Consider the following 15857-nt stretch of genomic DNA (forward strand, 5'->3'; position numbering starts at 1 on the left):
AGAAGTAGCTGGGCCATGTCTCAGAAGAGTGGGATATTTAGAAACTGAAGCAGCTCATCAATCAATAAGGGAGCACACTGGATCCTTATGTGCAGATACAGGAATCAGTGGGCACACATTGGGATAATTTGGGAATGGAGATAAAGGAACAAAGTCTTCTTGCATGCATGTGCATGCACAGAAGCCCCAGGTGAGAGCAAATGCCACCTGATGGCAGAAAAGTGACAGTCAGTGAAGTGCTTTTTGAGTTAATGTGGGGGCCAAGGGACAGATTCTTAGTGAAGGCCTTTTAGTATCAGCCAATGCTCATAAGTATCACCACACTACTAATCCAAACACTGATAAATAAACCTCATCTGTCTCCACTCATTTACTAACTTTAGTATTCAGATACTAAGGAATTTGGGGTCTGGTTGCAAAACTGCTTTGTTGCACTGCTGAGTATCCTCCATGGTGAGGTTTTTTCACAGAGGGCATAGTTCCAACCACGCCACATCTTGTTAGATTCACTTCCCTTGCTGTGCTTTTGTTAAATACATGAACTTGCATCAAGTCCAAAGGTCAAATTCTGGTAGACCTGGCAATAAACCCACAGAGCAGGAAAATAGAGACCACATATAGAGACCTATGAAACAGCAGCAAGGCTTAAAAGTCCATTTCCACAAAACAAAGCCTGTCATTGATGCTGGGCACCAATTTTGCTGAATATATACTTTTAAAATTAACTTGGCTTGCCATAAAACACCCAACTGAATAACAAGGCTTTTTTACTGCATAGAATATATTACCTGCTAATAGATATATTTTGTAAATGTCATTGGCTTATAGTTCATATTAAACTGGCATGGCTGTGATCCACTAGAACAAAGATTTACAAGTTGTAGCAGGTATTTTAACATCCTGTAGTGTTAACAGTGAACGGGAAAATCCTCCATTATCTGATCACACTAGGCTGTTCCTTCTTATCACCTTGACTTGTATGACATGTTGTCCCACCTCTCATTTTTAGCTTCCAGTTTTGTGCCCGCTCGCCACCACCCCACACATGACTTCTCTAGCTCCAGCCAAGCACTCGCTGCTCAGCTTGCACGTCAACTTGAATTTTAGTGGCAAGGGCAGAATGAGTTGCTTCTCTTTCTTGATAACAGGGATTCATTTCTCTGATATCAAATGCTGTTACAAGGCCAAAGTGGGGGTGAGCTTTTCAGAATTACATCCAACTAAGTAGCCCCCACAGCCAGCACTTATCTTGGCTCAGAAAAGAGAAGCAGCTGTCATTAAACAGCTGTCTATCCCTCATGTCTCTTCATATAGTTTCTCACTTGAGGCTTGCCCTGTCTAGTCAGTGCCCAACAGAATGAAAGGGATCAGCCAGCTCAGAACCTGCCACATCTGCCCACAATACATCATATAAACACTGAACTTACAAAATGCTCCACTGCCTATTGGACCCAGAGTTACAACAGAAAGCCTCCCTGGGAGGTGTGACCTTGTTGTGCTGTTTGAGGCAGCTGAGCAAAGAGGACTCACTTGAACAGAGCAGGTCCAAACACGATGGCCAGGTTTTCCAGAGTCATGAAATTCACTGCACTGTAGGTTGCCACCTTTAACAGGAAAGCAGACAGGAACTGAAGAAGGTTTTGGTGGGCTTTGGGCAGGCAGCTGAGCAACTGTCTCAGGTTCTCTATGCATTGTGTTGTGTTGATTTTGTGCTCTGTGGGGGGAAAAAAAACCAAACCCAAACTTATAACGTAGACATTCCTCATACCAACACAATTGCATCACAGACATTAGATATAAGTAAGAAAGAAAGTTTTAAAATATATTAGACCAATGTGAAGAATAAATAGGTCCCAAACAAGGATTTTGTACACTAAATTTTGGCATATGTTTTTCACTTACAAATATTTAATAACCATGGGTTTTCCAGATATTGAGTTTTGCACTCACTGTTTCTGATATTTTTCCTCTTAAGGCAGAATCATCCAGCACTTGCTGCTTTCCTGATGAAATTGCAAGCAGGAGTCATGTACCTGAATCCTCAAAGCTGCCTTGAAAGACAGTGCAAGGTTGACAGCCTTGACTCTCCCAAGAGATTTTACAACATGCTGTATGATTCTCATTAGGAGGAATGAGAAATTGTAGCCTTTCAGCCCCACATCATCTTCATTTCCTGACTAATTGGTAGCTCTCAGACTCAAAACATCTTTGCTCTATAAATATGCAACTGCAGTTACACAAGAGATGCTTAAAATTCTAATTTGGGGATACTTAACATTTTCTTGGTTCTTATTCTTCAAAGAAGGGTAACAAGGCAGAAAATGGGTTCACAAACAACTCCATTTGATCAGCAGTTCCCTATCAGTAAGATAAAGTCTCCTGGTTACTAGAATTGAGATGACAGTACTGCTCAATAATTGGCAGCTGATGCTCAAATTTGCCATAGATCACCGGGACACATCTGCGTAGCTTTGACATTGCTTATGAGCAAATCGTGCCCTTGAGGGTAATTTTAGTCCTAAAAAACATATTCTGCACAGGCCAAGGCCCATGGTGCTCAACTGATTAATGAGTGAAACAGAAAAGGGGACAAAGAGGAAAAAATAACTTTAAAAAATAACAGCAAGACTGTCCAGGGTAGAAAAAACCAGGTGCTCGCAAAAGCCCCATAGGTTGTTCTGCACAGACTTTCACAGCTCATGAAACTGCTTCCTTTCTCTTTCTTTGTAAACTTTCCTAGGGCACCTCGAATAAAAGCAGCCTGCAAAGTAACCCACAAAAGCCGTTTATTTGTATGCAAACACCTGAATTAGCTAGCAGTCAGAATCACCGGGCAGACTGAGAACAGAGCTCAGCCACTGCAGGAATGAACAGGGAACAGGCAGAGGGCTGCTGGGGTGCTCTGGGTGGGCTTTGCATCCTGCTCCACACACTGCTGTCCAAGATTATAAGAGGACTGGAAAAATAAATGCTAACTAAAAACACAGTTCTCAATAAGAACAGCGATGTGCAGAAAAGCCTCCTTTAGCAGGGAAGGTTAAATAAAAAAAAGAGGCTTCAGCTTGGAAAAGAGAGAAGTGAGGCAGTGGCTATATAAAGACACAAGCAGCATTATGGTGGAGATTGCATTAAAACTAAAAATATTATCTCAGTAACTAGTATGGTATACAATTTAAAAAAGAAAGCATGCAGAGGAAGAGCTTTCTCAAAGAAAACAGGATTGGATTGCAGGATTCATTGCCACAGGAAAGAAGGGAACCCAAAAGACTTAATGAATTTTAAAAAGACTGTAAAAAAGTTCGTAGATGCTTGGTCCCTCCAAAGCAATTAAATATCAGCTTCAGGTTAAGGAAACACAAAACCTTGTTTATAGAAAGTGTAATGAACACATTATCTGTCACTGTCAGAGAATGGACAGAAGCTTGGAAGGTGCCCGTTCTGTACCTTGGAAAGTTTTTAGTAAGCCAGAACAAATATTGTCTGGAAAAACAGCCACTGGTAGTTCTTTCAGAAAGAGCTTCAGGAGACTGGCCACAGAATCAACATCTCCATCATTAATAAGGTCTACTTTTTCCCCTTGATTGTACTTCTGCCTCAATTCCTTGATTTTATTTGCTGAGCCACCAACCCGAAATATACCGACACGCTCCAGACCTGTGTAAGAAATGCAGAACAGTGAGCAGTGCTCATTTACTTAACCACATCTTTGTGCTGAGAACTAGAGTTCAAAAAGCAAGAGCTCCTTTAAGAAAGCACAATAATTGTAAATAAGGATTTTCCAGCTTTGACAGCTGAAAAGCAAAGCTTAAACAAAGAATACCAGTTTCCAGAAGCCGAGCAGGAAAAATATGAACTTACCAAATATCTCCAGGTACTCCACCATCTGTGTCACAAGAGAAGGAACCCCACATTGCTTTGCATCCTCTACAAGGGTTTCCAGAGGAACACCAAATGTGCTTCCTTCTCTGCTGAACTGTAGCTCTGGTGAAACTTTATTTGTTGTGTGCCTAACTTGTATAGAAGAGAATGATTGCTGGGGAATAAAAACAATCAAGTGGTAAATATCAACTGGTTTTTATTATTTTAATCTCCAAGGATCTACAGCTTTGGCAAAATTATTGTCTTTTTTGTAGCATCTTAGTACAGATTTTATTTCTACTGTATATTCTTACTAATATTCTTTTTTAGAGCTGAGGTGAGACCTGTGATGGGGTGAACTCCAGTAAAGCCCCCTCACCCTACAGTCAGGGAAAAGGGGCCTTGTGTTGAGGCAAATAGGCTGTTTGGGACAGAGAGGGGTCACTACCCCTCAAAACAGCCCCAAAAGTCAGGAAAAAGCTGACCCCCTGCTGGTGCACAGCCTTCCAACTCTGAAATTTGTGAATTTCTACCTAATTCCTGAGGATAAAAAAATGCAAGATCATGAAGGAACCTGAAATGGAATTTAAGCGGCAGCCATGGCGCGAGCCGTGGAAGATGTTCCTTTCTGCTCACCCAGTTATTCCAAATTTCTTACCCCAACAACTGATGCAAAAGCATAAAAAATAAATAATAATCACAAAAAACTTGCACTTTTCATGCTGTCTGAGGGAGGAAGCTGCTTTTCCATCCTGCGGGGCGTGGGCTGGGGAGCCTGTGGGCTCTGGTGGGGGCCCTGTCCCTGAGGGCGGCTGAGGGGCTCTGTGAGGGCAGGGCCGCCCTGGGCGGGCACAGCGGCTCTGCAGGCCCTCAGGGCCACCTGGGGCTGTTTAAAAACATACTTCCAAATAGATGCTCAGGCATATTTAAAAATAAATATAGTAACTCTATATTTAATAATAATATCCCTCAGGAATATTTTAAAAAAGGGGAAATTCCGCCTGGCACTCTGGAAGGAGTCCTGGCTGCCCTGCCCTCTCTCCCAGCTCCCTGAAGCCCCTTGCTTGCCTGACAGGCAGGTGCCATGGCCCACAGTAATTGCTGCATTCCATCCTCATTCCTACCAGGCAAGGAGAACACAAGTCCAAAGCAGGAACACCCGGATTTACCATTTCTGCACTAGGACTATTTAAACAGTATCTGTAGGGGATTTTTTTTTTTTTGGTAGCATTATCTCAAACCAGCCTCTTTTTCAATGTTTTTATTACTATGTTTTCAGAAGGAAAAGGGAAAGGTTTTCTTATGGGTTTGAAGCCGAACTGCCTTAGTGAAGCTGTTTTTCACACACTTTGCCTGCAGCAAAGCCATGAGCTGGAGCTCCAGGCCAGCCCTGCTGCCATGGCAAAAGCACACACAGCACTCGAAACACCCCAGGCCATTTTACTCTTTTAGTACATAGGAAAGCTTAGGCTGTGATGTTAGTGTTACAGCATAAATAGTTATTGAAAAAGAACAAATATCAGCATGTGCCAAACATATTTTACAGCATTTTTGTACATAAGCTACAAGATGTTACAAAAAGCTTCTAAAATATCTGTGCACCATGACTGTAAATCCCTCCCTTTCCCCTCTCAGATGCAGCAGAGCCTTTTCAGAAAGGAGGAAGGAGTGAAGCAGCCAGATTTAAGTTCACTTACACAGATGGAAAGGGAGGCACCCGCTCCCATGTTAGGCTGCAGCAGAGTGCCAGTGTTTCAGCTGTGCTGCTCCAAGACACCATCACCTTTCTTCCCCTCCACAGAGCCGTGCAGCCTGGCCAGAGCTCACTGCAGCCATGGGGCTGTTCCTCTGCAATTAACTTATCATAGTATAATTGCTAGGCATCACCTTAATCAGTGGTTTCCCTCCAGAGTCGGCAGAAGGTGGAAATTAACTCATAGTAAAAGAGGACTCCTTGCAGCCAGCACTTCCCCGTGGAGGCACCTTTCACAAGCTGAGGGCTGAGTTACCACCAGGAGATGTTTCCATGGCACCTACCACACACAATGCCACAGCTTCCCAAGCCACACTGATCCTGGGCCTGATATTTGCTCTTGAGTGGGTTTCTGCAGTGCAGGTTTGCAGATATTCCTACTGCCCTGCTGTCCCTCCTGCCTGCTACAGCAGCAAGGAAAATACTATGAAGTGGCCCTCTGTATACACACTATAGTCACTTTTTTTTATAAAACACATACACAATCATTTTGGCCAACACATGGGCAAGGACTCATCCGGTTATTTTAAAATATGAAGATCCAATTAAGCCTAACACCCTTTATTATTGTTTCAGATACAAAGCCTTGTCCTGGGAAATAAGTCATAAAGAAGCAGTGTAAAATTTAATTGAGGGAGATTTTTAACACAAGTTTAGCAGGTAGATGTGAAACAGAAGCAAAACACATGAAAACACATAAGGCAAAAAAAAAAAAAGGCAGAGGTTCTGAGCCACACCTCCTTGGTGGAGCACTAGAAGAGCAGCAGTTACTCCAACACCACACTGGTACAGCACAGACAGCATAGTTCCCTCTTCCTTAGCAGAAAGAATACCACTTAAAAACTAGTGCAGAATTCTAGCCCACTTACCTCTCCACAAGATCCCACAATATGGTCTGAAAAATGCTGTGGCTCAGGGCTTCCTTCCTCTACCTATGGAGTTAGCCCCAGAAAAATCCACATACTCCTCTCACCCCTCAGCCTGGACTGTCTCTGCAAACAAGCTCCACCTATGCTCATCACCACAGCTGTGGCTATTTAACATGTTAAATATGCTGTGCCCACCACCACAGCTGAAGCCATTTAGCCTGTTAGAAATGCTGTGCCCACCACCTCAGCTGTGGCCATTTAGCCTGTTAGAAATGCTGTGCCCACCACCACAGCTGTGACTATTTAGCCTGTTAGAAATGCTGTGCCCACCACCACAGCTGTGGCTATTTAGGCTGTTAGAAATGCTGTGCCCACCACCTCAGCTGTGGCCATTTAGCCTGTTAGAAATGCTGTGCCCACCACCACAGCTGTGGCTATTTAGGCTGTTAGAAATGCTGTGCCCATCACCTCAGCTGTGGCCATTTAGCCTGTTAAAAATGCTGTGCCCACCACCTCAGCTGTGGCCGTTTAGCCTGTTAGAAATGCTCTGCCCATCACCACAGCTGCAGCTGCTCAGCCTATTCAAGCTGCTGGGCCCACAGGAGGTCCTGGGGCTGATGGTGCTGTACCCCAACACTGCTAAATGTCAGTGACAAAAGAGAGAAGCAAGTGTGAGTGCCCTCTCACAGCAGTGTGGTGTTCTGTGTCCGTGGCTGAGGGCACAGGGGGCATTTTGGTGTGACAACCCCTCCCTGCTGCACTCAGCTCCCCTGCCCTGCAGCCACCCTGAGCAGTGCTTGCCCAGCCTCCCTGCCCTCGAACCCTTAATTGCTGTGTTTGCAGGAGCACCAGCAGCTCCCCCACCTTTGCTGGGTCCCTTTGGGACAGACCAAAGCACTCAGAGTCACCTTAGCTGACTGCTTGTGAGCCTGCAGAGATCTGCACGCTGCAGAGAAACACATCACAAAAATGCCTGTGCAAAACCTACAAATTGAAACAAAATATGTCCAACTCTCCAACTCTTTGCTACCTGCCCCACAGTACATATTTCTGATTCACGTTCTGATTTTCCATCTTACTAGGTGCCACAGGAGTCATCCTGCTGACATGTCACTTCCCCCTGCTTTCAGCTCAGCGTGTAAACTGTAGGTGGCCCTCTGTATACACACTATAGTCACTTTTTTTTATATAACACATACACAATCATTTTGGCCAACACATGGGCAAGGACTCATCTGGTTATTTTAAAATATGAAGATCCAATTAAGCCTAACACCCTTTATAATTGTTTCAGATACAAAGCCTTGTCCTGGGAAATAAGTCATAAAGAAGCAGTGTAAAATTTAATTGAGGGAGATTTTTAACACAAGTTTAGCAGGTAGATGTGAAACAGAAGCAAAACACATGAAAACACATAAGGCAAAAAAAAAAAAAAAAAGGCAGAGGTTCTGAGCCACACCTCCTTGGTGGAGCACTAGAAGAGCAGCAGTTACTCCAACACCACACTGGTACAGCACAGACAGCATAGTTCCTTCTTCCTTAGCAGAAAGAATACCACTTAAAAACTAGTGCAGAATTTTAGCCCACTTACCTCTCCACAAGATCCCACAATATGGTCTGAAAAATGCTGTGGCTCAGGGTTTCCTTCCTCTACCTATGGAGTTAGCCCCAGAAAAATCCACATGCTCCTCTCACCCCTCAGCCTGGACTGTCTCTGCAAACAAGCTCCACCTATGCTCATCACCACAGCTGTGGCTATTTAACATGTTAAATATGCTGCGCCCACCACCTCAGCTGTGGCCATTTAGCCTGTTAGAAATGCTGTGCCCATCACCACAGCTGTGGCCATTTAGCCTGTTAGAAATGCTGTGCCCATCACCTCAGCTGTGGCCATTTAGCCTGTTAGAAATGCTGTGCCCATCACTTCAGCTGTGGCCATTTAGCCTGTTAAAAATGCTGTGCCCATCACCTCAGCTGTGGCCATTTAGCCTGTTAGAAATGCTGCACCCATCACCACAGCTGTGGCCATTTAGCCTGTTAGAAATGCTGTGCCCACCACCACAGCTGTGGCTATTTAGGCTGTTAGAAATGCTGTGCCCATCACCACAGCTGCAGCTGCTCAGCCTATTCAAGCTGCTGGGCCCACAGGAGGTCCTGGGGCTGATGGTGCTGTACCCCAACACTGCTAAATGTCAGTGACAAAAGAGAGAAGCAAGTGTGAGTGCCCTCTCACAGCAGCGTGGTGTTCTGTGCCCGTGGCTGAGGGCACAGGGGGCATTTTGGTGTGACAACCCCTCCCTGCTGCACTCAGCTCCCCTGCCCTGCAGCCACCCTGAGCAGTGCTTGCCCAGCCTCCCTGCCCTCGAACCCTTAATTGCTGTGTTTGCAGGAGCACCAGCAGCTCCCCCACCTTTGCTGGGTCCCTCTGGGACAGACCAAAGCACTCAGAGTCACCTCAGCTGACTGCTTGTGAGCCTGCAGAGATCTGCACTCTGCAGAGAAACACATCACAAAAATGCCTCTGCAAAACCTACAAATTGAAACAAAGTATGTTCAACTCTCCAACTCTTTGCTACCTGCCCCACAGTACATATTTCTGATTCACATTCTGATTTTCCATCTTACTAGGTGCCACAGGAGTCATCCTGCTGGCATGTCACTTCCCCCTGCTTTCAGCTCAGCGTGTAAACTCTAGGCAAACATCTTTCAAACAACAAATTCTCCACCTGCAAACACAAGCAGCAAACACAAATTTTATTTGTTGACTCATAACAAGGCAGCAGCCACTGCAATCAACCCCTTGGTCTCGACTGCTCCTGCGACTTCAGTTATTGAAGAATTCTCTTCCAAGTCCTGCCTGCCAGCTCGGGCAGGGCTCCCGGAGGATGCAGCAGCTAGAGGGCACACGAGCCTTGCAGAGAGGTGGTCCTGCGAGCCCCACTGCAGGCAGGCAAGGAGCCCGACCCTGGGCAGGGTTTTCCTTTCGTACTGAGCAGCACCGAGCATCCCTCCGGATGATTTCTCCTCGCATCGCAGCTGTACAAAAGAGGAGGAGACTGCGGGCAGAGCAAATTAAACATATAACTGCTCATACTGTGTAGCTGAAATCCCAACCCTTCCTCCACAACCTCGGGATCAAAGTCAGCCCCTGCAGGACTTCAGATGTATGAAAAGGATGTGTGGTGCTTTGAGGAGCCACCCTGACTTCAAGGGCCACGTCTAAATTAAAAGCAAAGCTTTTGGTCTCGCAGCACCCTGCTGCCCAGGGGAAGGCTTGTGAGGAAAGGCAGTGCCCCAGCCTGGCTGTGCGAGGGGCTGGCCGAGCACCAGGGGCTGCCTTTGTACTCTCTCCACTGGGGCCACTCCTCCAGCTGCTGAATGGGCCACTTGTGAGGATTGCTGATGTTTCAAAAAGAGAAAGGATAAACACAAAAGGAAAACAGAAAAGTTTAGTTGTGCTCCTTAGAAAACCAGGTTTTTACAGCAGCATTAGGAACAGCAGGATCCCTGTGGGAGAGGGCAGAGGTAAATCCACTGTCAGCAGCAGTAAAAAACAATAGCAGCAAGAAAAATAATTAACTGAGGCTTCATGGTTCATTAAGTTTTCCTTCAAAGCTGTAAGCTGCCTGCTCTGCTAACTTGGTGATCTGTGTCTCAGCTTCAGGAGTCTCCAAGCATCCAGGCAAGGAGGAAAGAAAGCCCAGGAGCCAAGCAAGGAGTGTGTGCCCCCAGGGATGTGATGTGGACAGTCCTGCCATGGCCCACACCCAGCTGGAGAGGCTCTGGTGGCTCTGGGTTAGCAGCAAACGCTGGGGCAAGCAGCTCTGCTGATGCCAGCTGCAGGCTTTGGAGAGGCACTGTCATGCTGTGATACATCAGTTGCACCACCTCAGCCTTGAGAACCCTTGGGAGCTAAGCCCATAAAAGCATCCCAGAATTATCATGAAGAACAGTCAGGGATGATACACACGGCTGAGATTCTCTCAGACAAACCTGTATTACTGGCTTTCAAAGCAGGTTTTCATCTCACACAGCATTTGTAAATTTTATCCCAATTCATCAGGAGCCACTCTAAACTGTAAACTTGGTAAATTCTGAAAATTTGCACATGTTATAGTATATGGACCTGATAGATAAACTATAGGGCTTCTCAAGCAAAAGGAAAAAATAGAAATAAGAGCTACAACCAAGACAAAGTAGACATGGAAAAATGCCTTTCATATTAGGTAATCATTGGCAAGAAATGAGGCATCTCTCTCTCTTGATTACTACAGTATCAATATAAGTTTTCCTACATTTTAGCTAGTAAAAGTCATAGCAGAGACATAAGGACTGGTTGCCACACATCCTTCATCACAACAATCTGATTGCCAACCATGCCTACTCGCCAAGTTAAATTATCAGCAAGGAAGAGTTGCTGTCCTGACAAGAAAGCAGCTCTCCCCTGCTACTACTTGCACTGCTTTTTGCTGTGCCCATGGGAAGAGCACACAGACCACAACACCTCCTGCCAGGCAAGCCCTTGTCAGCCCAGCAGCGTCCCCTCTGACTTGCTTTCTGCTCACAGCTGCTCAGGTGGTCTTCTCTGGAAGTGGATGCCTGAAGACAGAGAAGGGTGTGCCTGCAGAGCCAGGGCCAGCCAGGCACAGGGGAGCTGCCCCTTCTCCACCACCAGGCACACACGAGTGCAGAGCTGTGCCTGAGCACATATCCCTGAGTCACTGCAAGGCTCCTTCCACTGGAGACACTGCACCTGGCAGCCTTGGAGCTGCTTCTCTCTATCTGAGCCCATCTCTGGCAGGGGATGTGTTGGTGTCCTGAGGTGGCTCAGCTGAGCTTGTTTCCAGGCAGCTGAATTACAGGCATGTGGAGAACTGCCCAATGAAACAGTGGGAGGCAAATGCTCAGACTGCTTGCTGGCCCTGGTTTTTTTTTTTTTTGGTCTTCCCAGCCCATTAAACCTTCTGGCACCATCTTTCTTTCAAAGGCTTTTGAAAAGCCTGCAGAAAGCTGCACAATTCCTTGGCAGTTTTGTGGAACTGAAAGTGACTGGCAGGCGACAGATCAATAACAGCCAATATTCCCTCTCTTGGAGTGAAATGTCATGAAGGTTGTTTTGGAGCCTGCCTCTCTCTGCTTCCTGTTTTGAATCTCATTTTCTTCTACTAATCTCCACCTGGCACTTAAACCTCTTCATTTTCTTGATGCTGTTCCAGGGAAAACAAGTCAGCATTCAAAATGCAGTATTGCTTCATTATCTAAAGGCGCTATCATGCTGTTGTTGCTAAAGAGCAGAACACCAGCAAAAATAGCCACAAGCTGAAAACTATTATAATGAAGCAAGTAGAGCTCTTTTTAAGGCCCTACAAATTATTTGAAGTCTGTATTTCTATTATATTTCAGTCTATATCATGAAATTGGCTGACTCCAGGTTAATTCCTCCAAGAAACAGAAAGATGAAAAGAAAAACGCAAAGGAACACAAATTTTTTGCAATCATGGTTTGCTTCCTGTCTGCTCATTTTCAAAGGGAATTTGAAATGTTGGATTAGTTTCAGCAAAAGTTGCAAGTACCAGGCCAGTTTCTGCATCCCAAATCATCCTCCCAGGAAGGCAGACCTCCCAGAGGCTCCATCCACAAACTGCTGCTGGTTTCTGACAGCTTCCCACAGCTGAAGGGAGACTCAGTTTCCAGCTTCAGCTCCAGACAGCTCATGGGGTATTAATCTCTTGCTGAAGCAATTATCTCTGGCACCATATGCTACCATTTTTCATAAATAATAGTTTCAACACAAAATTACCTCTTTGAAGAGCTGTAAAGAAGTAAGACAGGATTAGTGCTTGCCTCCTCTCTGGCTCTAGCTTGCACAGCACCTGAGGTGAGGATAAAAAAAAGAAAAGAAAAAGGAGGAGTACACTCAGTAAAGGCATCCTCTTGCCCCATGGACACTGCCCTAGCCCATGTAAAAGTCAGGCATAGGCAGTTTTTCCTTTGTAGTTCTCCAATGGCATAGAACCACTCCTTACGGTTCATTTCAAAAGAGTTGCTCCTATTATGTTCAATAAGCTCTGCTTTATGCAGTTTTGTGATACTAATTCTTGAACAAAATTAGAGAAAACTGAAAGAAAGAACCTCAAAATGCAGACCTTCCCCCCCAGTGGAACTGAGATGGCAGCAGCATCTCCATCAATCTTCCCAGTTTCAGATATGATAAAACCCTATTTGGAGTTATTCAGTCTGTCATGTGAAAATTCAGGTCTCCTGTTTCTAAAGCAACAAGGTAATGGTCTGCTCAGGGGGAATTCTATCCTCCCATCTCCCTCTCCCAGGAATCTTTGTGGTAGCTAAAATTCCTACACCCATAAGAGTGACTTCTTAATACTTTCATATCATGGATACATCAGGGAGGAACCAGATTGTCAAACCTGGTCTCACAAATATATTTTTTGTTCCCTACTTGTTCCCAGTACCTCCACATGACTCTGTTTAACTGGAAGCAAATGTTATTTAATTAAACATTTTTCTGATCTCTTGCACAACCTTGTACAAAGCATTTATTGTAATTCACCGAATCTGAGAAAGACATGCCAGATGATTTCAGTTATCCCTATTTGGGAGGATGGTCCCCTAAGTAATGCAAAGCAGGGACAAAGCCACTCCAACCCAGGGACATTTTAATTAAAAAGCAAAGTAATTGGATTCCAGTGAGAGGCAGCATGACCTAATCCATCCTGATATGCCTGTAACATATCAAAATTTAAAGTTATAACCACAAGAACCCACACAATTTAGATACAATCTGTAAATACAGAGTTGGTCAGAGCTCTGGCCATTTACAAAACAGGGTGTAGGTATTCATCTTGTTACTCAGCTGCATCTAGTCTCTGTTGTTAATCACTGAAAACGTGTTTACTTTTCATCATGAGGTCTGTGTGACACTGGAAAAGAGAAAAGGGGTTAGGCAGATAATTTTGCAGCTTGAAATGAGAGAAACAAGGGAGGAAAAATACATTAATTTGAATTAAGTGAAATTGAGTTTGCAAGTTTAACTGTGACCAGGCAAGATTAAGGTTGGAGCCAAGGCAGAGGAGAGGAGCATTTGCTGCAGTCACACTGCACGGGGCCATGGCTGCACAGCAGCTGACACAGGAGCTGCCCTGAGTCCTTCCCAGCCATGCAGCACACTGCAGCACACTGTGCCAGCAGTTACACCTGAGCTCACACCACAGAAACATCCAGCTGCTCTTGGGGAAAACAAAAGAAGAAAGCATTTTCTGTGGTTTTCTGAGGTTCTGTGAGTGCATTTACAGCAATGCACCCACGACAATGCAGCTGGATGCCTTAAGCAAGCACTTTGACTGGCAGAAAACACAAAACTATGGCCTGGAAAACCACTGTACCCAATCCCTGTACAGCAGCATGGGAACTCAGTCAGTCTGGGCTCAGGGCTGCTCACATGGAGCCTCCTGAAGCACACAGTGAGCACCTGAGCATTCCATGATGCTCCTTGTTGCACACCAAGTGAGCAGACTGGATGGGGCTGTGTGTTCAGCCTCACACTCCAGCCATGTGCTCTTCTCCCCCTCAAAACTGCAGCAAACACAGCACAACACCTGCACCTGACACAGGAGACCCAAAGAGAAGAAAGCACAGCAGGGAGAGCTGCAGGATCTGCCCTGTCTCAGCTCCTCTTTATCACACATGCACAAGACTCCCTTTCCTCAGCAGATGAAGGCTTGAGCATCTGCAGAGTAGAGAAATCTGTGTACATACCAGTCATATTTTATTCTCTTTATATAGCTCTGGCCAAGAATTTCAGCAAGTTTCTCATTTCAGATATGTGGGCCTCTAGTTTCTGAAAACATGAAATTGCACTAGGGCTAATAAAGTCTGCTTGGAGTGATGTGATTATTTAACACTGATGAAAAAAGCCCAAGCAAGCAAGTACTCCACACATTGAACACAGCTGGTTAAACCTGACCAACAGAGTTGTTGTAAGAAACTATGGACACTCTAAACAAAGTTAACATGAGATGCTGTTGCAGAAAATGTGAGGACATCCCAAATGAGGACATAAAAGAAAGGAGTCAAGCCTTCCCCACAGAGCCATGGGAGTGACAACAAACCAGGAACAGTAGCTACTTTGAGAAACTTGAAATCACCATGTCATGGCAGAGAGCTTAAACTAGAGGATCTTTAAAGGTCCCTTTCAACGAAAATCATTCCCTGGTTCAGTTCCTGCAACAAAATCATCACATGATACAGAACAGTTCAAGTTGAGCATGTTTGTATCACCTGTGAAGTGTTTTGATTGCTTAAAAGCCAACGTTTAAAAGAACAAATATCTTCATCAAAAAAAAAAAAAAAGAAAAAAAGGATTGTGGTAATCAGAGAGCATATTGACATATCTCTAAAGACTGTTTCTTGTATGAAGACTGACAAGTCTTTACCTTCGCTCTTCAACTTAATTGAGTCTACAGCAAAACATCACTGAAATGAGTCCTCTGAGTTTGAGAAATTCTGTTTCATAGGAAATCAACTTTTTCTACTTTCTCTGTCCTGTTGAACTGGATTTCTGCATAATTTCTAATTTTGCCATTTTTAATCTGGCTGGTAGCATGCTCAGCCAAACATATTCACCATATGTATATGTGAAAGGCCCTCCTGAATGACCTCAAGTGAAATATCTCTCCAATAAAAAATACCTCCATGTCAGTTTAATGCTATGCAAACATCTCCATCAATTTTTATAGTCCTCACTCAGCACATTGTTCAATGTCAGTGCTGGATGCAGGAATCCAGGATCAGTATGATGTAGACAAATTAACAGCCACCAAAGGAATGTAATCTCTTTCTGCAGCTAATGATAAAGCCCATCAATTCAGCAAGGCACAGAGTACACTTTAATAATATTTCACAGTTTCATTTGTCTTGTGTTTCAGCAACTATGATAAACTTTCATTGGATCTGCAAAGAAGTAGATAAATGTTCTATTCATGACTGACTCCACAGTAAGTGAATAATTTATGCAATAAACAATAACTTTATCTTGTACAATAAAGAGTAATTACTTAAGCATCTGGTTCCATCTGTTCCAGATCTGTTTGTCAGGGACTATAAAACTCAAGACAATCCAGAATTCTGCATGGCAGAACTGTTTACCTACCTCTACCACCTCTACCTACCCCTACCACTCTGTCAATGCTGATGACCTACTTTTCAAGCAAATAAGGCACAGATTATAACATTGTACCTGTCCTGCCACCTTCTAAAACACATTTGAACCTATGGGTTCATGATTTGAATGAAGCATGAAGACAGAAGGAAAGGCTCTCAGATAAAATGTAAGTTCCAGCATCTCTGAAAATATCCTCTTG

General features: G+C 44.5%; 1 protein-coding gene across 8 annotated transcripts in view; it reads right to left on the minus strand.

The window, feature by feature from the left end:
- FAM13C (family with sequence similarity 13 member C) overlaps positions 1-5838 on the minus strand; it is a 116097-nt gene extending 110259 nt beyond the window's left edge. For 4 of the 8 annotated variants that reach the window (XM_077183350.1, XM_077183356.1, XM_077183354.1 and 1 more), the window contains exons 1-4: positions 5556-5837; positions 3859-4033; positions 3445-3654; positions 1531-1714 (exon numbers count right to left, since the gene is read on the minus strand). In XM_077183350.1, coding sequence (XP_077039465.1) covers positions 1531-1714; positions 3445-3654; positions 3859-4033; positions 5556-5585 — 599 coding nt within the window. In that variant the 5' untranslated portion in view covers positions 5586-5837. Of the gene's footprint in view, positions 1-1530; positions 1715-3444; positions 3655-3858; positions 4034-5555 lie in introns of all 8 variants that reach the window. The other 4 variants (XM_077183351.1, XM_077183352.1, XM_077183349.1 and 1 more) reach the window with 3 other exon arrangements.
- Between the last annotated feature and the right edge of the window lie 10019 nt (positions 5839-15857).

The sequence above is a fragment of the Agelaius phoeniceus genome, chromosome 9 (assembly GCF_051311805.1).
Source record: "Agelaius phoeniceus isolate bAgePho1 chromosome 9, bAgePho1.hap1, whole genome shotgun sequence".
Taxonomy (NCBI): Eukaryota; Metazoa; Chordata; class Aves; order Passeriformes; family Icteridae; genus Agelaius; species Agelaius phoeniceus.